This window comes from Rhinolophus sinicus, chromosome 2 (assembly GCF_057876585.1).
Source record: "Rhinolophus sinicus isolate RSI-liver-muscle chromosome 2, RSI-T2T, whole genome shotgun sequence".
In the NCBI taxonomy this organism is placed as follows: domain Eukaryota; kingdom Metazoa; phylum Chordata; class Mammalia; order Chiroptera; family Rhinolophidae; genus Rhinolophus; species Rhinolophus sinicus.
The window spans coordinates 96,672,478-96,697,886 of record NC_142502.1 but is presented as its reverse complement, the minus strand read 5'-3'; the positions used below and the strand labels follow the sequence as shown (position 1 = coordinate 96,697,886).

The following is a 25,409-nucleotide window of genomic DNA, read 5'->3' as shown; positions in this document are numbered from 1 at the left end:
CATCCCCCTGCTGGGCTGGCTCTGTGCTAGGCACCCAGGAGGTGCTCAGTTCATCCATGGGGTGCTGGCGTGGCGCCTCCACACTCCCTTTGGATAACGTGGGGGCAACACCAGCTGGCCCCACAGTCCCAATCCACCCACAGCAAAGCCAGCCAGCGTCGCACTGGCTGGGCAGCTGAGAGAGCACCTGGCTAGAGCCAGGAGGGGACGAGAGGTGGCAGGGGGTGGACAGTATAGTGTGTCACTCGGCACCCCTCAGGGACCGCGGGGGACTGAGGCAGGTGCTGTCCCAGAGAACCAATTATAAACAAGGCAGAGGACAGGCTGTGACTTCCCTTGGCAAACAGGAGAAAACAAACCGAGCCCCACCCCACAGACCCACTGGTAGAATTCAGGCGGGTGGGGGGAGGGCGGGTGGGGTGTTGGCAAACCCTCTGCGGGAAGGGACAGACTGTGAGCCACGCGAGGAGCAAGGCTGGGCCTGCATCAGTGGGGGGCGGGGCCAGGGAGCTCCTCCTTGTGGAGCTGTGTACAAGCCCTGCGTATGAGATGGCGAAGCTGATACCCAGCCTACCGCAGGGCAGAGACCACGGGTATAGCATCTGTTGTGTCCTCATTTCCGGGCACGTGGTGGGGAGCTCAAATCACGCTCACTCCCTCACTCATTCTGCAAAGATGACTGAGCATCTACTATATACCAGGGGTGCCAAAACAACGTATATAAGTGGACACTTTGTTTAACGTTGCTCAAGCAGTCGTTCATGTCGTCAGACCGTGTCTGGACGCTGATGGTAACAACTTTGAGCACCTCTTGTAATTGCAGACGTCAAATGTGACTTGTATTCATCTTTTATTATCGGTATATATTATTACAATTTTAGTACAGTTTTCCTTTCTTACAATGTCTTTCTTATACATTTTTTGTCACCCTCTGTACAAGTCTCTCTTCTAGGCACTGGGGATATTCCAGCCAACAAAACAGACCCAAACCCTATGCCCAGGGTGCTGACGTTCAAGCATTCCATTCATCTGTTGACTGATGGCTCCAAAGCCAAGCTCATCCTGCCTCCCCTGGCAGGGCTAAAGTGTCGCCATCACTTCTTCTCACCTCCCACCAGCCTCGGCCCCAGCTCCCCCAGCTTCTAAGGAAGTCTCTACCCCCACCGCCCAGGGTGGAGCCCCAGGGTCACCCTGTCCTCAAGGCCCAGGACCTCCTAGAAGGTGATGGAGACACCCTACCTCCAGCAGTGACCCCCACCGCCACCACCACTCTGAAAGGAGAAGGGAATCACTGCTTTTTGTGCTTTTTAGCATTTTTATTATTAACAAGAAATACAGTTCAAACGGTGATCCACTACTTGCCCTCCACAAGGTGGGAAAGTAAAATAACATGATTGGTCTTTTTACAGCCTCACTGCAACAAGGTGGGGGGCCACTTTGGGCACCTCCCCCTATTCCAACAATGCTACTCTGGCTCCAGGCACTTCTGCAGGAGCTTTAGTCCTGTTTCACGTACCGATGACTCTCAGGGCCAGTGCTGACCCTCGTCCGCCTCATCCCACTCTGAACAAACAGCAAATCTTTCCTGAGCATTTGTCCCAGAAGGTGGGGCCCAGACCACAAGGCTGGACAGTGGTCAGTGTAACAGGAGGCAGGGGCTGAGAGCCAGGCTGGGGAAGGAAGGGCTGACTAGACATAGTGGGGCCTGGGGAGGCAACAGAGGGTCTCAGAGTGGTCCCTGCCCCTGGGGACCTGGCTTTGAAAAGAAGACAGGCCTGATAAGCAATCGGAGACCCAGGAGACAGAAAGCTCTTACTTGGGTAGCTGCAAAGCTATGGGTTCTGTGCGGTCTAGGGACCAGCATTAGCATCCCCTGAGAAATGGTCAGAAATGCAAATCTGATACCTAGGATTCCAGACCCACTGAATCAGAAGCCGTGGAGGTGAGGCCCCGGAAAGCTGCATTTTAACAGTTTCTCCAGGGGATCCCGATGCCCACTCAAATGTGAGAACCAAGTCCTTAGACACCGGGCATCAGAATCATGTGAGGGATTTTTTTTTTTTTTTAATATTGATGCCTAGGCCCCTCCCCCAAGACTCAGAGGCAATGGTATTTTTAAAGAGCTCCCAGGCGGTCATAATATCTAGCCAGAGCTGCAGTCAGAACAGCCCCCTGGGTCTCCTGGGAAGGTGTGCCTTGATGGACAAAGGATTGGGTTATAAGGAGGGGAGGAGGAGAGGGGATGCCAGGAGAAGGGACGAGCATGAACAGGACTGGGAGAGGGAAATATGGACCGTGCGCTTCTGGCGAGTTTGTTGGGATTCCTGGATGAATCCCCATGGCCCCACATTTTACTTTGGGACCTCCTCTGTGTGGAGAAGCGCCAACAAGGAGGCTTTGCCCAAGGAAGCTGGACAGGGGAGGGGATGACCAGACCTCAGTTCTCCTCTTCCTTATGCCCATGTTTAAGAGCCAGGAAAGAAAACAGGTGATGACTGCCCCTTGCTTCTGCCCCTCTGGGCGGCCCTCAGTTCTCACCCACTGCCCCACCCCCACCCCCCACAGCAAAGCATTTCCTGGGGGCATATTAAGTCCCAGATCCTGCTCTATCACTAGGAGGGTTGTTCTGCCTTCAGTGACATCGCAGCCAAGGGGATCTGTGCAGAGTGCAGGAGCAGGCAGCAGGAGCGCAGGGGAGAGCCACGGGTCAGGAGTGGATAGTAAGTGACCAGGCCAGAAGCCACCCAAGGAATCCCAAGGGACAGGCAAGGCCGGGATGGTGGAGAGGCTGCAGGCATTGCCAACTCCTCTATGCTATACTGTTAACCGTGGAGACTAGGCTGGGTGTGTTATCACAGGGAGTGGGGGGACCGTGGCCAAGGAATCTGCAAAGCCCCTTGTAAGGCATCTCATTTGCAGATGTTAGCCGAGGGGCCCCAGGGTGTGGGGGGAGCCTGTTTGCAGCCCATAGGTCTTTATTTCTTCTCTAAGCCTCTATTTCCTCACTGGAAATGAGGAATAAAGAAGTAAATGAGTTACAAGAGTTGATGATGATAATGAACAATTCTTGAGTATGGCACAATTCTGAGTCCCGTACGTGCAGCACGCACTGACACACTTAGCCCTCACTATAGCATAAATCACTACGTAGGTGCTACTGGAATCCGGGCTTTTTAGATGTGGAAACAGAGGGGCAATGAGGTGAAGCAGCTTGCCCACACAGCTAGTAAGTGGCAGAGCTGGGATTCCAGGCCAGGACGCCTTGCCCTGGAGTCCATGCTTTCAATACCCCCCCTGCTAGGTGACACGTAGCCCAGGGCCCATTACATGGGGGCTGTGGCTATGTCCCAAGAGAAACTGGCTGGACGCTCCAGCAGGGGCAGTCTTTAGCGAAAGCTCTACGGAGTAGACTTCAGCAGTCCCCCGTCTCCCCCCACACCCCACTTCCCTTCCTTTCCGAAGCCTCTCCTTTCTGGTGCCTTTGCCAGAGATCTGTAGGAGGTTTGCATTGGAGGGGATCCCACAGATGATCTAGGTTCACAGATGGAAACTGAGGCTGAGAGGAGCTTGGACCTGCCCCAGCTACATAGCCTCTCAGAGGCGACATGGGAAGTCCTGTGTTCTTCTCATGGCTTTCGCTGCCATCTCAGTTTCCCCCAATAGTTCTCAAAGCCTTTTCTCCACATCTGATTTAACCATGTACGAGTATAACGCGCACTTTTTTGCCCAGATTTGTGAGGGGAAAATAAGGGTGCGCATTATACGTGGGTAGTACTAATTCCTATCTGTATAAATGTTTTTGATCCTTTTATTTATGCTTATGAGTTAGAAGTGTAACTCTAGAAACCAATAGTGATATCCGAATGCAAAATAATACCCTGGAATGGGAGCATCGGTTTTGTTGAACTTATGAACTTGCAATAATGAAATTCTTGGCCTTCTAGGATGCGTAAACGTCGTAAAGTTGTTACCAGTACATAAAATTTCTTGTACCTTGTACCAGTTCTTGTGTTTTGTGATTATTTGTTACATAAAATTTCTCTTACCGTAATATGTCAAAAACTAAACACTAAAATTCCTTTATACTACAGAAAACAAGTACCTAAATGTAAACAAATAGAAATTTGAATTAAAAAGTTGAAATGAAAGATTTTTTTTCCCCCTGATAGTTTGGGCCTAAGACGTAGGTGCGCGTTATACATGGGAGCATGTTATACACACCAACATACGGTTAAACAAGTGACTACTCAGGGCTTCACCCTAAGTTAACCTTTGTGGTTTCCAAGGAGACCCAGGAAGTCTGGTCTGAACCTATCTCCTCCCCAGGCCAGTCAAGAGAGCCCTCAGCAAGGGTACTTTGATCAACTGTGACAGCAGCTCAGGGGGGCAGCCGGGAGATACATGCAGTCCCGGGGCAGGGGCCTCAGCATGTTCCCACCCCTGCTCACAGCAGACCGGGATGCGGAAAAGAAGGTTCCCAGACAACTGCACCCCCACCTTGTAAGACAGAACTCCTGGGAAACTCGGAAGTGGTCTTTAGGGACTGAGAACATGGGTTTTGGAGTCATTTGGGCCTGGGTTAGAGTCCCTACCCCTTTCAGGCTGTGTGACTTCAAACAACTCGCTTAACTTCTCTGAATCAGTATGATGAAAATAATAATTCCTACCTCATTCTAAAGAGTAAACAGACAGTAAATGTTGGCAACTATTGTTTATAACTAAGTTTTATTATAACATTGTTCTACTATAGCATAGAGAATAGATGAACATTCTATTAATATAATACTGAGTTATTGTACTCTCAGAGACACTGCATATACACAATTCATCTATACACACACTAACTAGACACCTGTAATCTCCTAACTACACACACAAACTCCCATCAATTACACCCCCCCACACACTGACACCAGAGCAACACCATGGACTCACCATGAACCCGGCACTGCTGCCTTCTCAGTCCTCACGACATCCTCTGAGGTATGTGCATTTTTATTTCCCCTTTTTCAGATGAGGACACACACATTACCTACATATACCTACACTAGCTGCATCCTGGGTCGTGGACACTTCTGATGGCTCTGGAAATCCTGAGCTCCCTCCCTCTGTATCAGAGGAGGCCACCTCAATTTCCACGGTCATCTCCAGGGCAGCCCCAAGCTGGGCCCCAAGTGCTGACTGCCCTCCATCCTGAGGACAAAGGCCCAACCTGGCTTTCACGCCAGCTGTAGTTGGGGAAACCCCTGCTGCCGGCAGAGACCAAGTTGACTTTGAAAAGGAAGAGACATACAGAATCCAGGGGGTGGCTGAGCCACTCCCTGTAGGGGCAGGTGCTAAGTAACTCTATAAACTCCAGCTAATGATGCAATTACAGCCATAAACAGAGCCCCAGGAGGGATCAGAGCCAGAAGCCAGACCCTCCAAGGGCAGCTAGGCCTGAGGAGTGGGAGCCCCCTCCCACCTACTTTCCAGCAGGGGAGCCTGACTGGCAATGGAGGTGAGCACTGGGTATCCCCTCTACCTCAGGACCCTAGATGGGCTCCTGCCTGCCCTGGCCCACCTCTGACTATGAGTCACCCAGCTGTCAGCCCCCAGAAGCCCTGCTGGCTCTCCCTGGAGTTAGTGCTCACCTGAGGAGATGTCCCCTGCCCCACCCCTGCATCCCTTCCATGGGACCCAGAACTGGGAGACCTGGGTTCCCATGGGGCGGCACCTCACAGAGCTGCATTCAGGTAAAGTAACACTGCAGCTGTAACAGGCCTTGTCCCCTGTAAGCAGCATTGGCTCCTTTCCAGGAGCAGATAAACAGTCCCCCAAACGGCCCTTCATTTGCACTCTGGCTCCTGCTTTCCTGTCCCAGCAACCAGGAGGCAGGCAGAAAGAAGGTCAGCTGCTATTTTTCCCACGGCTGGGGAAACTGAGGCATCACACACGCATACCAGCAGACTACCAGGCAAGGCTCTCAAGGTGGCCCGCTCTTCCCCTTCTACTGCCTCTATGGAGGACCTTTAACTATTACTGCTCTCTTCCCCAGACCGTGGTCTCCCTGAGGACAGGATCTGGGTGGGGGCTGTCTCCCAGACTAGGCACAGAGAAGGCCTCTGAGGGAACCGGCCAAGGAGCCAAGAACTGCATTCTGATCCGAGCGTACCCGCATCTGGCGGCCCTAGAGGAAACCAGACACCAGCCCCTTGCCCCCTCCCCGCAATCCCAAATGCCCAAGAGTGCCAGGTCTTGGCCGGTGAAATCTCGGCAGGGCGAGTGCAGGGCCCTGAGTCCACACCCCAGAGGCTTCAGGGGCGGGGATGGGGGTGGGGAGGGGAGAGGGGAGCTGCACTGGCTTTGCACCCTTCCTGCTCGATTAAGCAAGCACCCCCTTACTCAGGATGGGGGGGCGGGGTGGAGGCTGGGCGATAATTAACTGACACTTCCCCAGCAAACGTGAAGACAGAACACTGTGCTCAAGTTTACTCCAGAAACTGCTCGCGCAGAATCGTCCCCAGAACAGACAGGCGAGGGAACGATGGCTGGAGTGGACTGGGGAGGTGGCAAGGACTCCGCTGTGAGGGGGCTGGCAGGGAACCGGGAGTGGGGGGAGCCCTGGGCAGTGCGGGCGCTCGCTCAGATGAGCCCCGCCCCGGGCACCCGCCCTCCCTCCCCCAGGGCGCGAGGCTGGGGTGCGCCAGGCGGCTGCGGCGCGAACCTGCTCTCGCAACCCGAAGCAGCTCCGGGCAGCCGTGCGTGAAGCCAGAACCCGGGCCCGGAGGGGGCCGAGGGGCGGGGACCGAGCTGGCATCAGCCCGCTCCCTTCCAGGAGGCAAGCGCACGCGCTGCGGCCGAATAGCTGACCAGGGTACGGGGAGTGGGGAGAAGAGGGAACGCTGACTTGGGGGGCGGGACAGCCTGGGGTTGGGCGGTGCGGACTCGGGAATAGGGGGAAGGGGGCGTGTTTTCCGGGATTCGGGACCGAACGGTGTGTGTGTTGGAGGGAGGTCCTCGTGGGACGGGTGGATGGCTGGGAGCTCCCGGAAAAACAGAAAGAGGGGCGCGTAGAGGGTGAGCTCTGGGGGTGGGGCTCCCTAAGGTCGTGAAATAGTGCAAAGGGAAGAAAAAGACTGCGCTCGGAGATAGCAGGCGACGCGGGCAGGAGCAGCTTCTTCAAGAGACCGAGGGGGAGGAAGGGACGGGAAGGGAGGGAGGGATGGGCCTTCCACCCGCCCCCCATCAGCCCAGCCCCCGGGGCGTGGCACTGCTCCGGCCCTCCCAGACCATCCCGGCAGGGCCAGGCCCTGTCGGTCTCGGCCCCCGCACACCTCCCCTACCTCCAGCGCCCTCTCCAGCGCCACCCGCCTCTGCCGCGTCGGCGGGAGAAGAAGTGGGCGCAGGGCCCACGGGTCCCTCAAACTTCCTGCAAGTTCACTCCCACGCCTCCCGCCCCTTCGACTCCCAGCTCCCGAGCCGGGAAGGCCCATGCCCGCCCCGGCCCCTCCCGCCTGGTTACATAAGGTCGCAGAGAAGCCGCCCCCGGCCCGCGCCTGAAGGGAGGGGCCGCAGGGGCTCCCAGGCTTGGCAGGCGGTGCCGCTCGCGCCATGCGCCGGGCGTCCCGGGCTAGACAGACAGCGGGGCGGGTGGCAGCGCGGCGTCCGGCTCCCCGCTCCAGCCCGCACCCCCACCCACCCACCTGTCTCCCGGACCCACCGGATAGGGGCGGGGGAGCCTGGATCAGGGATTCCCGGCCCTCCGCGTACCCCTTGCCTCCCGGCTCCGCTCACCTAGCTCTGAAGGTCAATCCGTCCGCCGCCCGCGCCCCGGGGCTCCGGCAACTTGTCTCAAGTTCAGGTGTCCGGCCCGCGAGCTGCGCCGGCCGCCCCCTCCCGAGCTCCTCCGGCTCGGCGCCACCAGAGAGGCCCGCCCCGTCCGCCTTTCCCGCTGCCGTCGGCGCCGCCGCCGCTCCCTACGTCCAGCCGGCGGCCGCCGCCTCCGCTGTCACCCAGCCCCGCGCCCGGCTCCCCGGCTCCCGCTGTCACTCCGCACCTTCCCGCCGCGCCCGGCAGAGGGCAGCACCCGCCGCCCCGCCCCGCCCCGCCCCCGTCGGTCTGTCGCGGCGCCCTCTGGGAAACGTAGTCTTCTCTGCGGAGCTGCCAGGCCCTCCGGGATTTGTAGTCCTGCTCTGTGGGCCCAAGCCTGTATACGGGCACTGGGTGTTTAACTTGGAATCTTTGCTCCACTTCGTTTCTAACCATTTTGCGAGTTTTCTTTCTCTTCTCAGTCAGTGATGTCTTGACCCAGAGCTCACTACACGATACACTCTGTGGCCTGTCTGACCCTAAGGAGCGGCCTGCAGCAGGCTGTCTTTTACCAGAATCTAGGAAAGACGTAAGGTCCCAGGCTGTGAGCTGTTGCCATAGAAACTCCTCGTGGTTTGCAATGGGGTAACAGACCTGGATCTTGCCCTTTTACCCTTGACCCTGAGCATAAGGAGCAAGGTGAGGGTCAGCCTGGTGAAGGACAGTATGAAAGAAATATGACTCCAGAATGGAGCCCACCTCCCCTCCCATGAAGTTGTGCCCCCCTCCCCACCTAAGCCTTCATCAGTCTGAGCTTGCTGGGACCCCCACCACCATCAAAAACCAGAAAATTTCTGGTCTTTCATGTCACCTTCTCCTATGGGAAGTTACAGGGTGCTGAGCTATCGTGCTCTGCTTTCTCCTCCTCCTCTTCCCATATCTTGTTACTTCAGGTTTCCGGGTCATTTGCTAGGTGGCCCCTAAGAAGGACCAGGACCAATCCAGAGAGACAAAAACCTCTTGCTCAGTTGGTTAGAGCAAGTAGGCTTGATTTCCATGTGATTCCAGTAGCTCTCCCTCTTGTCTATAGTTGAAGGACAGCCCATCTTCAAACACAGGCCCTGGGACTTAGGTGTCTGGATGAAAATATGATCAGCTTAACTCAGCCCAAACCTTGGCAAGCTCTCCTAGAAATCGGTTCTTGTGGCATCAACCTCCTCCCTAGAGGACCCATGACTGCTACAAGCACACATAAGCATCCTAGGCACCCGGCATTCCTCAGGAAATTCCTAGTGCAAACTTGATCCCAGATCAAGGAGATGGAGGCCTAGGTTTGGGATGTGTTGGCCTCCTTAGCCACACTGCTAGTGGACATGCGTGGGGTAATTCTGGTGATAGTTCGGTAAGTCAGGTCAGTAGAGCATTTTAGGTTGTCGGGGTAAGGCCCCTTTGACCTTCACAAAGGAATGCCCTGCCTCAAGGCCACTACCATTGTCTTCCCAGAGGGAAGCTGTGAACAGACTCCAAGCTCTGAGGGGTACAGGGCCCATCCCCAAACCCAACCTTATGCCTCATTTCTCTTAGAGTCTCAGTGACCTCCCCTCCCCCACCACAAACATCCTAGCAACTCAAGGAGAACATGGTTCAGCAGAGGCAAATTTGCCCCTGACTCCCGCTCCCCACTCCCTAAGAGCAGGAGCCTTACAGGCCCACAGCTGCCCTCTAAAAACAACAGGTTGACCAACATGGAGAAGAGCTATTTATTAAGAGAGAAAGTCCAGAGTCCAGAAAAGGAAGGCTGAATTCAGAGAAGCACAGAGAGACACCCCTGCAAGGCAGAGGACCAAGAGGAAAAAGGAGCCCAGGCGTCCAGGTGGAGTCTAGGCAGCGGTGGCGAAGCCCACCCTGTTGTTGCCCATGTCGTAGACGGAATAGTAGGACCTGAGGAAGACGTCCCCAAGGATCCACAGGGGCTGGCCATTCTGGGAGGGCAGGTAGGTGGGCTCCACTCCCACGGTGCAGTAGCCATTGTTCTGTACAACACAGAAAGTTAGTGCTCATTTATTTGCTCACACACGGACAGGGCACTGCTCTGCCCTGAGCCCCAGACCAGGAGCACAGATGCAGAAATGAGTGAGCCAGTGACTCTGCCCTTAAGGGTTCACAGGCCAACTGAGCTGCCAGAGCAGAGGCTGCTGGAAGGATTTCTGGAATGGGGGAATGTGACTGTAGTGGCCCTCTGCAGCGTCTCCTCTCCCTGTGTTCCCCCCAACCTCCCTCCTGCTCCCGATTTAGAGCAGATCAGTCTGGTGGTCAAGCCTTTGAGCTAGACCAACTTGGATTCAAACCTTAGCTTCACCCTGACTGGCCTTAGGAAGGTTACCTAACCTCTTTGAATCTCCAAGTGTTCGCTTGTAAAATAGAAATTAGTATCTCCCTCATTGGATGTTGTGACAATTAAGTGGGTGAGTGTGGGCAAAGTGCTTGGCTTAGAGTCTGACTCTGTAAGTGCACAGAGAGCCCTGTGCCTCGCCCCACTAATTAATAATAATAATTAATAATAGGTGACACTCTTCTATTTCACAGCCTCGTCCCAGAGAAGGGAGTTTAGAATCAATGAGTGGAGAAAATAAATCAATACTTGAAGAAGTTGGGAAATGTCACAAGGTAAAGAGACCAGGCATTTCTGGCTCCCCAAGCCTTCCTTCCCCCGCTCTCCCAATCATGTCCCTGCTGGCCCAGCCTGCAGGGACCAGCACTTACGTTGAGGATGTAGGAGGAGGGTGGCAGAGGGAACTGCACACCATTGATGATGAAGGTGAAGGTGGGCAGATTCTGGATGTAGTTACAGTTCACAAAAAACTGCAGAGAGAGGAACAGGGCCCAGATTGCATCATCTCCCGCCTGAGAGTACCTGCCACCCTGTCACCTCAGCCCTTCTGGTCCCAGGCCTGAGTCCCAAGCCTGGCAACACGAAGGGAAAGTCCAGTGTAAATACTGCTGGCATTATGCATATGGACTCACGTACAAGGAGTGAGATTTGGGGAGGCCTGAGCATCTTCCCCACCCCAAAAATATTACTCTTGCCTGAATTTCCCCCATGAGAGATTGAATCTATGCCCCATCTCTGCAAATGTCCTTTGAAAACACACAGGTGTGTAGAAAGAGTAGCCCATTGGATGCCCAAAGGTAGTGGGAATGCGTTAATTAGGCAAATCCTTTGCTGGGCTTTGGGGGTGGGGGGCTGGGGGGACTGGCTCTACAGAGGTAAGGAAACAGTGGATTAAAGGGTTATCCCTTGTCACTCGCTGGGCCCCACATTCCTGCTCTTTCACTCTTATTTCAAAGCCCGACAAGTGTTGACCCTGTTACCTCTGAGGTGCTGCGGCTCAGAGGAAATTCTGCCTAGTAGAAATTTCCCGACAGCCTCTCAGTACAAGCATCTGCCCCCCGGAATCAGCCTCCAGGCCCTCACCCCAGTCACCCCAGGCCCCACCTGCAGTGCCTTGGGCAGTTAGAGACGTATGGAGGCCAAGAATCAGGCTATTCCTGTGCTCCCAGGAGAAACCATGGATGCCTCCTGGCTGGCCTCTCCTGGGGAAGGCGCACCTCCACCAGACCCACCTGTCCGTACTGGTCCTCCTGGGCCCCCGTGGCCTGCAGAAGGGCACTCATGTACTGCTGGGGCACGGTGAGCAGAGATGTGCCTGTGTCCACGATGGCCTGGCAGCCCTGGGAGCACCAGCCTGTGGCCTGGCCGCCAATGAGGAACCTGAATGGGGAGATGAACTATTCAGCACCCCCAGCTCAGGGGATCTCCTCTGAGGGACTAAAAGCTATGGCCACAGAAGCAAGGTACACCTCAGAAAGGTAAGGACTCTGCAGAGGTCAATCTAGTCAAACTCCGGCCTCACACCAGAGTCTAAGGCCCCCTCCAGGGCCATGGAATCTCTTCTTAAAAGTTCCAAGGTTATATATATAAAAAAAAAGTTCCAAGGAAGTTTCTAGAAACATTAAAAGCCAGGACTACTGATTTGTTGTAAGTACTTTGAGCAAATTAGTCCCCACCACCTCCACCACACACCCCAGTTTCTTTCTTTTTTAAAAAAGTTTATTAGGTGACAAACACCCCAGTTTCTAATCTTTAAACCCATAGGTTTGGACTGAAGGGTCTGAAATGTTTGGGATTCTAAATCCCACCCCTTCCTATGTGGTCGCCTCCCCATCTCATCTCTCTTCTCCAGGCTGAGCTGGGCCTTGAAACTCCAGCATAGGGCAGCTGTGGCTTTGTGAGGGCAGGACGGAAGTGGGGGTGGGGGGGCCTCTGTTCCCTGCCCCTCCACACCTGGATGTGTGTGTGACATGACATGCCTCAAAGCCTGCTCCAAGGAACAGCCCACACCCCCAGGTCCCTGCCACAGACTTACTCCTCAATGCCAATCTGCCAGTAGAGCTCCTGGGTGACAGGGGCCCAGTAGATCTGCCCCTGGTACAAGCTGTTGTCCACACCCCCAAAGATGACCGCTCCTCCATTCTGAGAGCCTTGTTGGCTGCAGGAGGCAAAGGGAAAGGTGAGTCAGGGAGTGGCTGTGGAAAAGCACTTCTCTGTTGAGCAGTCACCCTCAGAGGAAAACAGATGCCCCGCCTTGTCTCTAGACTGGGGCTCCCTGCGGGCGAGAAGGTGTCTCCACCTCAGACAGGGCCTCCCAGGCTGGGCCCCTCAGAATTCCCAGTGCCTCTGGGGAAGCCGCTGGTTGTGTGGCCCCCCATCTTGCCCCATACTCCGTTTTCCTCTCCCTGTCACTTCACGATGCTGGTGGAGCCTGACCCAGGCCCAGCTTGTTATGTAGGGAGGGCCCGGGTAGAGAGGAGGGAAGGACATTTTGAGTTTGAGAGGCCTCCCCTGGTGGCCAAACTTGAATGTGGAACTCCTGGGAGCTCCTCCAGGCTCCGCTCCGAGTCATTATAAACAGAAGTAGCGAGTAAATCAACAACATTAGTAACAGGGTAATGTTCAAAGTCAGATTCAAGTGACTGAGTCCCAGTTAGTGGATGCTGACTATCTCTACAACATGGTTGGCTAATTCTGAGAGGACAGAAGGAAAGTCCATTCCAGGCCACGCACCCCCTGCCACTGCCTGGCTCCCAGGCCCACCCGCATGACTGACTGTGTTTGCCTGTGTTTGTGGTAGGGACAACAACTTGTTAGGAGTTAGTGGTGGCCCAGAAGATTCCAGGGCCTGGTTAGAACAATAGATCAAAGGAGATGGAACAATAAATGACGATAGGAAAGAGGTGTCCAGGTAGTAAACATTTGGTCAGAAGGAAATTGGCTCACTGGGGCTCTGGGCAGAAGGTAAACTCAAGAGGTACTGAAAATCAAGAGCAACGTTTAAAGCAAAGCTCGGCCACTCGGCTGCAAGAGGGAGAGATTCTGTCCTGGCCAAGAAATGCAAAGAAAAGTCGGATGGGCTGGGGCCAGAGGCAGGGATGGAGGAGAGGTGGGGAGAGATGGGGAGTCAGAAGCCCAGGAGGGACAAAGCCTTGGGACATGAGTGGCTGGGGACAAAGGCCTGCCCGGAGGTCTCCAAACCCCAAAGTATGGAGCCTCCGTTGTTCAAAGCCACAGGGAGTTGGGGACCCCCAGGCGGGTCCTCACTTGCTGAGGTAGAAGCTGAAGACGGGGCTGGTGAGGGCTCCCTCCTGCAGCATGCCCTGCAGCGCTGTGGTGGCCCCACCCATGGCCAGGGAAGGGTAGGCCATGCCCATGATGCCATCAAACTGTGCGTAGACGAAATTGGTGCCTGGCTCGTTCTCACTCAGGCCAAACTCCTGGTTGGGGACCTGGATGCTCTGGACCTGAAGGGGACACAGAGGATGGGAGGTGACAAATGTAACTCCACGTACCTCCTCTAGACACCCCTCCAGGCTCATTCTTCATCCCTCCTTCACCTCTGCTCCTTTCCTTCTTGACGGGTCTTGCAAGAGCCACTTTCTCCTCGCAGTGGCCTTCCCTGACTTCTGCGGCACCCCCCACCCCTCCTAAGGACAAGGTCACCCCACTCATCCTGCTGTCCTCAGTGCCTGGCACGTGACGGCTCTCACTGAGTGTTTGATGAGTGAGTGAATAAGTCCTCCCTGTACTGATTCCTCCATCTCTGTCAGGGTCTCCGTCTAAGTCTTCTGGTTACACTCAGAGTCCTGTGAGGTTAGAACCCAGCTCGCAGCCCCATCTACCGTCCTCACGCCCCGGGGTGGGGCGCAGCAGGCAAGGCAGCGTCACTCACTGTCACTCACCGTCAGAGTGTCGTAGGCGAAGAAGCCGGTGAGGCTGCCGCTGCCGTACTGCAGGGAGAAGGTCTGCCCGTTGCTGGAGTAGGTAGAGGACTGGCTGGGGTTGAAGCGGGTGTGGCCGGCTGCGGGGGCGGGAGGATTCGGGGAGTCAGGAGGCGTGTGGAGCGCTGCCCTGACCCTCAGCCCTGTGGGGCTTCCCCGCTGTCTTCTGGCCTGTGCTCATTCTTGGGGCCTCAGCACCCTCCGCCACCCATCAGGAGGTGGCCAGCCGAGGTTCCCAGCATTGCAAGGCCCATGGAGCAGGCGAGCCTTTGCCCCAAAGCCCGTTCTGGCTTACAGACCCTGGGGAGCCCTTGGACTGTGACCTCTCTGTGGGCTGGTAGCACAGAATCCAAGGGCCCCAGTAGGTTGCCTCGTTCACAGCAAATGCAGAGAAATTACTTATCAGATGGAGTGAATGAATCTCCGGGGTGTCCCTGCTTTCCCCGACCCTTCCCTGTCAAGGAGCTGGTCACACCAGGATGGTGTAGGGCAGGGCTAGCAAGGGACTGTCTGGACTAGAGGGGTCAGAACCCAAACCCCAAGTCTTGGGCAGGGACCAGGGCGGCCTTAAGAAAGGAGTATCGTCCGTCTCCAGATACGACTTCGGGATCCTGTATTGTTCTCCCATGTGCTTTGGGCACACTCAGTGAGAACTTAGTGAAGAATGGAGCAGAGGGGCTGGGCTGGAGCAGACGAAGGACTATGTATCAGCCAGCAGGGAGGAGGACAGAGGGGCCAGTCAGCTCCGGGGCCAGCTCCTTCCCTCTGGCTTGGGCATGCTGTGTGACCCTGGAAAGTCCCTGGTCCTCTCCAGGACCGAAGCTCCTCCCAGCAATCCCTATGAAGCTTAACCCTTCCCCAGAGGGGGTCAGTGCCCTCCCCTGCCCAGCCCAGCACTCACTGCAGGCCTGGGTCTGGCAGTACACAGAGGGCACCCACAGGTTGGAAGATCCGGTGTCAAAAAGGACCAGGAAGTTCTGCGGTGGGGTACCGATGCTGATCTCCCCAAAGTAGGCCGCCTGGGGGTAGGGAGGGCCGGGGTGCAGAGCAGGTGTTAGCTCTGGAGAGAGCCAGGGACCGGCAGGCCAGCATCCTCCATGAGCCGAGCAGGAGAGGGACCAGCCCTTGCCCTACCGCCTGCACCCGAAGCCGGGGCCTGAGCCTTCCCTCCACACTTGCCTGGAACCCACAGCCCCTCAGCCCATGCCTGCCCAGGGTGGCTGCAGAGGTCTTTGCGTACTGAGCTGCCAAGTCAGGCGGGGCCCCTCTCATGCTCTGCCTGAGGAATGAGGTCCAGGCTGGCAGGTCTGAGAGAAGGGAGCAGGGGCTGGGTGGGAGGGTGCAGAGAGGAGGGGCGCAGCCCACTGTCCAGGCCTTGCCTTGTGGCCTTTGGCAGCAGGGAGAGGGTACCCCTGGTTGGGGGAGGACTCACGTCCATGTAGGCCATGGGCTCGTAGGCCACGCTGAAGTCAGTGTAGCGGTACTTCTGGGCAGGGTCGTACTTGTGGTTCTTCAAGAACTCCTCCAATAGGCCCTTCTCCTTCATGGTTTCACGCAGGGACTTAAGTTTCTTCAGGGGGACTCTGCAGGAGGGCTGTGTGTCAGGGCAGGGCCCTCTTTCCTACCGCACCTCTAATAGCCCAGCTTCTCTCTCTCCCCTCTCCATCTCTAACTATATATCTCAAATCTCCCTGCCACTCTGTACCCATGTCTCTCACTTGTGTGTGTCTGTGTTTCCCCCTTTTTTCCATTTCTGTTTCGTTCTGTTTTTCTCTGTCTCTCTGTCTCTTTCTTTGTGTCTGTCCCTCTCTGTCTCTTTCTCCCTTGCCTCTCTCTTTCTTGCCCTCTCCTTCTCTTTCTTTCAAACCTCTTCTCAGGACTTGCTCCAAGATTCAGGAAACAATTACTTTCACCCGTGATGCCCCCGCCCTGTCTCAAGGGTCCTTACCCTTCCTTGGCCCTGTGCTGTCAGCTATCCCTCAAATTCCTTTCCAGGAGGGGGAGGGGGACCTCAGGCATTTTTACCCTTTACAGGACATGTACATTTTTAAAAAAGATTTCAGAGATGGCAAATTTCACCCCAAAGAGATTCCGCGCCTATGGTGGCCCTCAGGCCCCTGGCACTGGCTAAATGTGACAGAGCGTGGGTACAGGGGAACAGCACTACACTGGGTGGCACTCAGAAGACAAGGTGTTCGTTCTGCCCCGGCTCCTAATTGTCTGGTTTGGAGTCAATCACTGCTTTGCTCAGGACCTGGGAACACTGGGCCGGGGTGGTCTGGAGCTCAGATCAGCTTTGGAAATTGGAGCTTCCGAATTATGGGTTTCTTCCCATGTCACCCTTGGTTATCCTTCCAGACCCGCTTGCCGCCATTGCCTGGGGGGTGTCTGCTTGTCCACCCAGCGCCTCACTGCAGACACCAGCATTCCTACTTCTTTCACTTCTTTCTTGTCTTAATCCCCGTGCCTTCAGGACCCTGTTTTCTCCACAAATGCTCTGCTAAACCCATTCACATTGAGCTATGAAGACTGAGAGCTTCTCCAAACACCGCTACGGAGTTTGTACGTTAAAAGAAGTTTCTAAGAGGAGCCATCTCTCCACCAACGGAATCACTCACATGGTGGAATAGCAGCAGCCCCTGCCCCCTGATGTCCTGGGAGCCATGCCACTCACTCCCTTTCTCCTGTCACCTCAGCATATAGAAATTACATTACTGATGTTTCTGCTTAGGTGATTATATCCTCTGCCGAATAAATTTGGACCTTAGGAAATTTTTAGCAAACTTCTCTCTATCTGGAGGGAGAGGTTCTACGAGAGGAAACACAGCTGTCACTCAGGGTCTGCTTAGCCAGTAGTCACCCCTACGCTCTCTGCTTCAGGTCTATCTTTTCTCCTTAGATAGAGGAAGGGACAGTGCTTCTCACTTTGGAAGTTTCCTAAAGCTGAGTCTTCTCCCACCTCTGGGTCCTGACCTACCCTAGCAGAAATTCTGGAGCAGAGGCAGGGGCGCTGTCCCTTGGCCAGGCCACCCCTTTCAGGCCTCCAGTCACCAGCTCCCACACCAGCCCAGGCTCCGACACCAGGCTCCCACACCAACAGCCAGACCCCAAACTCACTTTACCACTTTTGCCTCCAGGAGCTGGAGGCAGAGCAAGACCACCACCATCCACTTCATGATGCCGATTCCAACTGGCTGCAGAGGAAAAGCCACTCCAAGTAGGGCCGTCGTGGTGGAATGAAGGCCTGAGCACGCCTTCCTTTATACCCCCGGGACCCAGCCCAATCCCCACCTCCCTGCCCTGGGCAAACATGACCTCAATCCCTGCTGTACCCTGTGCTCCATGTTCCAATTGTTTCCCTGTGTTGTCCCTTGCGAGGGTGGCTGCAAAAGACTTTTCATCTTATTGACTTTTGAATATAGGCAATGGAAGCTGGGAGGTGCGAGCGATAAGAGAGAACAAAGTTGGAGTGGCGAAGGTTACTTTTTGTCCTGGAACCAGAGGCATGAGGTGGACCTTTTGGGATGAGAGCCAGAGAAAGGCCATAAGATCTATAAGTGGGTTTGTCATCCTCAGTACTATTGATATTTTGGAATAAATAACTCTTTTTTTTTAAAGTGTTTTTCCAGGACCCATCAGCTCCAAGTCAAATAGTTGTTTCAATCTAGTTGTGGAGGGCGCAGCTCACAGTGGCCCATGTGGGGATCGAACCGGCAACCTTGGTATTATGAGCACCACGCTCTAACCAACTGAGCTAGCCGGCCAGCCCCAGTAAATAACTGTTTGTTGTGGTCACTGTCCTGTGCATTGTAGGATGTTCAGCAGATTCCCTGGCTTCTATCCACTAGATGCTAACAGTAGTTCCCCAGTTGTGACAACCAAAAATGTCTCCAGATATGTCCAAAAGTCTCCTTAGGGGGTAAGATTGTTGAGAACCACTGATCTATATGATAGGCTTGGAGGTGAGACTCGAGTCCTGGTTGCCAGCACCCCCAAGCCCTTGGGGGATGTAGTTAGGGGTACCTAAGGGGTGATGGGGCAGTGGCTAGGATGATAGTAAATATGGTGGCGGTGCGAGTGGTGCTGGTGGTAACGATGGCAGTATCGTTAGCACGGACGCAGGTGGTGGGGCTGGGATGCCAGTGGTTGAGGTCAGAGAGAGCTCTTTGGGGCAGCCTTGGAGGCTTTCAAGGTCATATGGGGCATTGGAGAGATTCTCATCCAAATTCAGTGAGTGCTGAGGACACACCACAGGTAAGCCAACCTGGCTTCCTGTGATGCCTCTTGTATTAGTCTGGAACAATCTGTGGGAGGCCTGGGGCAGGGGCATATGGAGAGGGGACTTGTTTACCCTTGCTTCTGTTCTTCATTGTCTCTTGTCTCCCACCCCATTTTGACTCTGCCCATGTTTAATTCTGAAATGGCTGTGGCCCCCATTACACTCCTCCTAAGCCCTCGTTGGCCCTTTTTCCTGCCCCCAAGTCTGATCTTTCCTGTCCCTACGCCTCTATCCCTCATCTCCAGGTCCTCCCTGCTTTCCAGCTACAAGCTTCTCATTGCCTGAGATGACCTGGAGCTGGCCCAGCACCCGTCAACCTAGAACCGGAGAGCTCCCCATTTTGGGGTGAGTGGAAAAAGTCCCCATGCCAGTACCCTCTCTGCTACCTCATACCCCGCACTCAGGGCTCCAAACAGATTTGTTAGGCCCTAGAGCCCCAGGCGGAAGGCCAAGACTAGGCCTGCCAAACACTGATATAACCCAGCCAGTGGGGGATTTTCCACTCTGGCCACCACCACCCACTGCCCAGCCAGGGCCCTGGAGCCTCCCCTAGCCCTATGATGGAGGAAGGTAGGGAGGGCACTAGAGGCCTCCCCAGACCTGGCATAGAGAGGGAGGCACCTGCTTGATTGTGTCTCCAGGCCAGATCAGCTCCCCTTCCTCCCTGCCGTCCCGGGGCACACACTAGACTCGGGGGTGGAAGGCGAGGTAGGAAGGGAGTACCTTCCCTGGGTGAGGGAGCCACAGATCTGGAAGCACAGGCAAGAGAAGGTCATGGGATCCTTGGAATCTCGCCAAGTCCTCTGACGATAGCAGAACCTATGGATGCCCCAAGGCTTGTGAGGCCAACCATGCTCCCCACCGTGGGCCTTCAGGGACCTTGCCTTATCTGGTAGGACCCTAGGACTCTCGTGGCTGCTAGGATAGCCTGCCTCAAACCCCAGGCACCCCACATCCCTCCTGGGCACCCCTGGCCTACTGCATCAGTCCAGCGCATCCTTGCTTGGCTGCCAGGCCTTAGGGGTCTGCAGCCCCTGCCTACCCAACCAGATCTGACCGCTCAGTCTCCTCAGCGTCCACTGACACCCCAAATCCTAGCCTGCCCCTGGCCTGCTCCACCACCACCCAGCCCTTCTCTACCTGGAGAGCCCATCTCTTTCCTTCTCCATGTCCAAATTCCGGCCATCCTTCCAGGCCTCGTCTCCTACAGCCAGGATGTGCAGAAACTGACACCCTAGAAGTCATCTAGCACTACCTCCTAACCAAGGACAGGGGCCCCAGGCAGCCTGATGCACTGGTTCCCATCCAAGTTCATCTTCAACCCCTAAACACTACACACCCCGCCGGGGCTCTCCCCTTGGGACTGGATCTCACGCTGTCTGGCATTGGTCTCCAGTTGTTTCCTGGGGTATGTGTCCTCTCTCCAGAGTTTGAAAGCTTCCAGAGGGCCGAGGCTGCGGCTTCCACCTCCCAGCGCCTAGCCCGGAGCTCAGGAAATCCTCAACAGTACATGGAGCTTGTGGGATTGTTCCACACCTTAGTTAGAGCTCCCGTATCTCGTCCTCCCAGTGCTTGGATTCCCACGCCATGCTCCAAGGGAGCTTGTCAAAATCCAGACCCCGGGATCCTCTCATAGTGATCGTCTCCCAGGAAAGAGGCATTTTCTCATCACCCTCTGGCTTCATCTCCCTCTAAGCACCACCTGATTCCAAATTCATCAAAGCCCCACCCCCACCCCACCATGGCTAACTAAATAAAACCAACTCACACCCTGGCCTTTGGGACATGCTCAGTCTGGCCCCTTCCAACACTTCCATGATCATCTTCCACTAGGAACCTACAAATGCTCTATCCTCTAGCCACAGTGACCTCCTTGCTTCCTCCCATGGAGGCCTGTTATTTTCCACCCTCCATGCTCTATCCATGCTGTGCTCTCCGTCTGGAACACCCTTCCCAAACAGCTCCGTCTGCAAGATCTCCTCCTCCTTCAAGACCCACTACAAATGCCACAAAGCCTTCTCTACTGTACCCACCTACTCTCAGACTGGCCCCTCCTGTGGAGGACTTTGCTTTTCCTCCCCTGATGGTATTTATTTCACACCGTCTTATATCCCAGTGACTTGCCCCACGTCCTACTGCTCATAACTAAAAGAAGAGGTCTCTTCCTGCACACGGCTCCTTAAATAGCTCATTCATCTTTCAGAGTGCCTACAAAAGTGACACTGGTTGCTGGGAGTGTGTCAAGAAGAGATGGTAGCTCCGTAACATGCACACTGCCACTGCTAATCCTTCACCCATGGCAGACATCACTAATCAAACATATCACTCTGTCCCCTAATGCTGAGACATGGCCTTAGGATTCTTCCCAATCTAGTGCACCATGCAGCCATTCTCAATCTTGAAATGACAATCCACAAGTCCTTTAATGGACTTTGTTTGTTTGTTTGTTTGTTTTTATTTCTGGATACTGAAGTTCCTTTAGAATTCTATACATCTACCACTTTTTTAAAATCTAGGCAACTTGAAACTACATCTATTTGCACCATTCTCAGTTATCTTCTAGTTCTTAATGTGCACACTTTGATTTTAACATAGCTGTAATCAGTGTGTAAATAAATGCAGCTTCTGTTCTGCTCTGTCACTTAAGATTACTACATACACATTTCCGTGCATTAAGATAAACCACATTCTTATCGCTTTCGGTGGCTGAACAGTGCTCTATCATCACGGTAGCTATGATTACTTAGCCCTATTCATTTGGGTTAATTCCAGGTCCCATTTCTCATTACTATCAGCACCAACTGAAAGTCATCCAAAGGAAGAAAGTCGTCAGCTCCTCATTATCAGAGTCATTCAAGCAGAGGCTAAAGGAGCACCTTCTCTGGTATCCTGGTGGTGGTGGTGGTGCAGGGATCTCTTGCAGCAGGCGCAAGAGTGAGCCAACGATCTGCATTTCTCTGTGTTTTCTAACCCCTGAAATCAGCTCACAGAGCTAAAAGACCTCAGCTCTGGGCACAGGTACTCTATCAACCTTAAGTCTTTGGCAGCTGTCGACGTGAATTTTTTGTCCTTAAATTTTGTATGTGTTTTATACTTACACCATTAGTTCAATCAAACCTAGTGGGGGCATAATGGACCTAAGGTTTTTTTCAGGTTTAAGGATTTATGCTTCCTTTTCCTTTTGATAGCTTACTGAAGTGTTGGAAACACAATACAGAGCGTTCCCATATACCTTTCATCCAGAACCCCTAATGTCAACATCTTACATCATAATGATAGTACAATGATCAAACCCAGGAAATTAACTAGTTCTAGTGCTAGTAACTGATCGAGTGCTAGTATTAACCAATCTATAGACCTTATTTGAATTTCACCAGTTTTCCCGCTATACCCTTTTTCTGATTGAGGATCTAATCTAGGTTCCCACATTGCATTTAATTTTCATATCTTCTTAGTCTCCTCTAATCTGTGACAGTTCCTTAGTTTTTCTTTGTCTGTTATGACCTTGCAACTTCTAACGAGTACTGACCAGTTGTTTTGTAGAATGTCCTTCAATTTAGGTTTTTCTGATCTTTTCTCATGGTGGGATTGAGGACATGCATTTGGAGACAGAAACCACAGAGGAGAGATACCCTTCTCAGTGCATGATATCAGGATCTACGTGACATGGATTTGTCTTATTACTGCTGATTTAACCTTCATAACTAGGTTAAGTGAGGTCTATCTTGTTTCTCTACTGTACAGTTACTATCTTCCCCTTGGAAATTAATAAGTGTCCTCTGGGGAGACACTTTGAGACTATGCAAGTATCACATTTTGCATCATTCTTCTGCCCACTGATTGTAACATCTGTTACTGGCTCTTGCCTACCACAGTCGTTATGGTGGTTTTTGCCTAATGGTGCTTTTCTCTTTCTATCATTCCTTCTACATTTATTAATTAGAACTCTGCTGTCAAGGTTTTAAAGCGGACTCTTCCTCCCCTGCCAAAATATCCCATCTTTGAAGGTGTGCCAAAAAGGTGCTTTACATTTGGCTAATCAGGCAACCCTTGCAACTATTCCACAAGACAGGTTACCTTATCTCCACTCTACAAAGGCGTCCATTTTATCTGTCTATGTCTCAAACAGCTGGAAGTTGATCTCTGTGTTTATAAATAGATAAATAGACACACTGTTTTTTTCCTTCTGGTCTATTGATTAACATACCTTTGTTATGTTACAGATGACAACTTGCTTGTCTGGTTTAGGTGGAAAGGGGGATACATTGGATAGATGGGGGGCGTGTCATATTGCACCCCAGCTGCAGGAAGGTGAAGGATGAGGCAGAGCTGACTTAGGTGAGATAAGGATGAATATGTCTTTTTTGCATAGCCATGTAGTTATTATATTTTAGCACAGCTATATGATGGACCCATCACTCTCAGGACCTCAGGGACACTGTGTATTAAGATAGACTCCTAACCGAGGAGTATCTGGAAGCAGCAGAATTAGAGCCTGAAATCCTTGTCTGGTAGGAGTTTGTCTCCCAGCCTGGCCACCCTGGGATGGGGCAGAGCCTGCAGTTACCAGAGGGGCCAAGGCCTCCAGCCCTGGAGTCTCTGGGTATTAGATTTCTCCTCCTCCTGCCCAGCCTTGGGCCCCATAAGGAGGGGCAGTCTCTGAGGTGTGAAATCCAGCCAGAAACTCCCAGCTCTCCCCCTGCCAAGGCACTGCCTAGGGGTGGCGATCTCCTTGTGACAGGCAGGACAACCGTGAGCGCACTGTCAGTTGTCGTACCCAGCGGGGTTCCACATTCGTGGCTCTATCTATTCTGCTGGCTCAACTTCCTTCCAAACCACTGTCCCACATCTGCATACCTTGCACAAGCCAGAGAGCTGGGGGTGACCCGTGGCATGTTCTCTCCCCTACCCCCCACATCAATGGATTCTAACCAGTGGCCACAGAGACAGTGGAAAGATCATGAGAGTGGTATTTGAAAGACAAATTTGGGGGCCAGCCCAGTGGCTCAGGCGGTTGGAGCTCCATGCTCCTAACTCCGAAGGCTGCCGGTTCGATTCCCACATGGGCCAGTGGGCTCTCAACCACAAGGTTGCCAGTTCGATTCCTCGAGTCCCCCAAGGGATGTTGGGCAGTGCCCCCTGCAACTAAAGATTGAACATGGCACCTTGAGCTGAGCTGCAGCTGAGCTCCCAGACGGCTCAGTTGGTTGGAGCGTGTCCTCTCAACCACAAGGTTGCCGGTTCGACTCCCACAAGGGATGGTGGGCTGTGCCCCCTGCAACTAGAAAACGGCAACTGGACTTGGAGCTGAACAGCACCCTCCACAATTAATATTGAAAGGACAACAACTTGACTTGAAAAAAAGTCCTAGAAGGACACACTGTTCCCCAAGAAAGTCCTGTTCCCCTTCCCCAATAAAATCTTTAAAAAAAAGACAAATTCGGAACCCATTGACTTATATTCAGTAGGTATGAAAATTGAACTGATCTGACCCCCTACTCACCCCTCCCAGCTACCTGCCTTGTTCTCCAAAGCCAAAGCCTACAGAACTGCTTTATTTGAGGTCTTCATGATCTCAGCCCTGAGAAGCAGAGTTTAGCTAGAGCAAGTGAAAAATGGGGGCTCCCGGAGCAGCTTCTGTGAGACCCAGAGACCCAGAAGTCATGCCTGTGATGAGGGAGATTGGCAGAGCCAGTCCACACAGCAGTGACCAGGCCACCTTGTTGCTGCCCATGTCGTAAATGGGACTGTAGACCCTCAGGAAGACGTCATCTGGGAGCCACAGGGGCCAGCCAGTCTCTGAAGGCAGGTACGTGAGTTGGAACCCCATGAGGCAGTTACTACACTGACCTGGAGGAAAAGGAGTGAGGCTGTCAGCAGGCGGGTCTCACTGGGTTAAGGAAACAGCCTGAGCTTTGAAATCAAAGAAGCCTGGGTTCAAATCTCAGCCCACCTCTGGCTAGCTGTGTGACATTGGACAAATCATTTTACCTCTCTGAGCTTCAGTTTCCCCCTCAGTTAAGGGAGAGGGATAATATGACCCATTGCTGTGTTTTGTGCAATGAGTACAAGTTAGGCAGGTGAAGAAAATGAGAAAAGAACATTTCTGGCAGGCAAAATAGGACATGCAAAGGGCCTGAGGTAGGAAAAGCAAAATGATGGGGCTAGTGAAGCTGGAGTAGGGCAGTGAGAGGGGCCTGCAAAGGAGGCAGAGGCCCAGCCACTAGAGTTGAGGCCTTGAAGCTTTTTTGACCGTGACTCACAGCTAGAAATATATTTTACACCATAACCTTATAGTACATACAAACATAGCATATACAGAGGGTGTCAAAAAATGTATACACATTTTAAGAAAGGAAAAATACTGTATTAAAATTACGCTGATGGTCATCACTCTGAGCACCTCTTATAATTGCAGGCGTCAAACGTGACTTATATTCATCTTTTGTTATCGGTATATATTGAGTATTACAATTTGAATACAGTTTTTTCCTTTCTTAAAATATGTTTACATTTTTTTGGCGCCCTCTGTATAATTAAAACAAAAAAACCTCGCCCTGCCATAAAAAAATTCTAGTCCACAGCACATGTGATGCACCCTCATTTTCCATTTGATTTGCTTCTAAAGTGATGTTTCCAACCAATGAAACTGATTCCTAATGGGTTGTGAGGTGCTGTTTGGAAAACACTGATCTCTGTGGCGTTGAGAACATGTCTGTGCATGTGTGCACGTGCCCACACACAGTCTTGTAGTCTTAGCTGTCATTTTGCACATAAGCCAATAGTCACAAGTGTTTGGAGAGCAGGGTGGTGTCTCTTCCTTCTTCTGTGTCCCACATGATCGGGGCACAGAGGAAACTCAAGGCATATTTGTTAGTTAGGAGCAGGGCTGGAGGCTGGGAGAGAAGGGGGCCCAACCCGCCCCATTTGGAGGTCTGAGTAACCTAGCGAGGACCCACTCACCACCATACCTCTTGCTTTGGCTTCAATCCCTTACCCCGGG

The 25,409-nt window shown here is 53.3% G+C and overlaps 2 protein-coding genes and 1 long non-coding RNA gene across 6 annotated transcripts in view; 1 reads left to right on the top strand and 2 right to left on the bottom strand.

The window, feature by feature from the left end:
- TFEB (transcription factor EB) overlaps positions 1–8,046 on the bottom strand; it is a 46,520-nt gene extending 38,474 nt beyond the window's left edge. Inside the window, exon 1 of the mRNA XM_074332904.2 lies at positions 7,777–8,046. The gene's annotated coding sequence lies outside the window, so the exon portion shown is untranslated. The remainder of the gene's footprint in view (positions 1–7,776) is intronic.
- Positions 5,701–23,807, top strand: LOC141571651 (uncharacterized). Of its 4 annotated transcripts, XR_016020322.1 has the most exons (6): positions 5,701–6,856; positions 16,601–16,858; positions 17,265–17,344; positions 17,550–17,684; positions 18,652–18,751; positions 19,834–21,039. It is a non-coding gene; the product is annotated as an uncharacterized LOC141571651 (long non-coding RNA). The 4 variants fall into 4 exon arrangements; XR_012496592.2 differs by lacking the exon at positions 5,701–6,856 and having other exon boundaries at positions 15,624–16,858; positions 19,601–21,039; XR_012496593.2 differs by lacking the exons at positions 5,701–6,856; positions 19,834–21,039 and adding an exon at positions 21,202–23,807 and having other exon boundaries at positions 15,626–16,858.
- On the bottom strand, positions 9,538–17,440 carry PGC (progastricsin). Its single transcript, XM_019738328.3, has 9 exons — positions 17,245–17,440; positions 15,560–15,710; positions 15,029–15,146; positions 14,089–14,207; positions 13,451–13,650; positions 12,219–12,341; positions 11,416–11,563; positions 10,555–10,653; positions 9,538–9,824 (listed from the first exon to the last, which is right to left on the bottom strand). Exons 1-9 carry the CDS (start codon positions 17,301–17,303, stop codon positions 9,672–9,674), a joined length of 1,170 nt encoding a protein of 389 aa, XP_019593887.3. The 5' UTR covers positions 17,304–17,440; the 3' UTR covers positions 9,538–9,671.
- Positions 23,808–25,409: the final 1,602 nt, after the last annotated feature.

Coding starts and splice junctions, on each gene's coding strand:
- PGC (XM_019738328.3), bottom strand. CDS start 17,303: ATGAAGTGGATGGTGGTGGTCTTGCTCTGCCTCCAGCTCCTGGAGGCA. Junction 11,564..12,218: donor TGGCAGATTGGCATTGAGGA/GTAAGTCTGTGG, acceptor CTCCCCATTCAG/GTTCCTCATTGGCGGCCAGG. Junction 10,654..11,415: donor AGGAGGACCAGTACGGACAG/GTGGGTCTGGTG, acceptor CTCTCTCTGCAG/TTTTTTGTGAACTGTAACTA.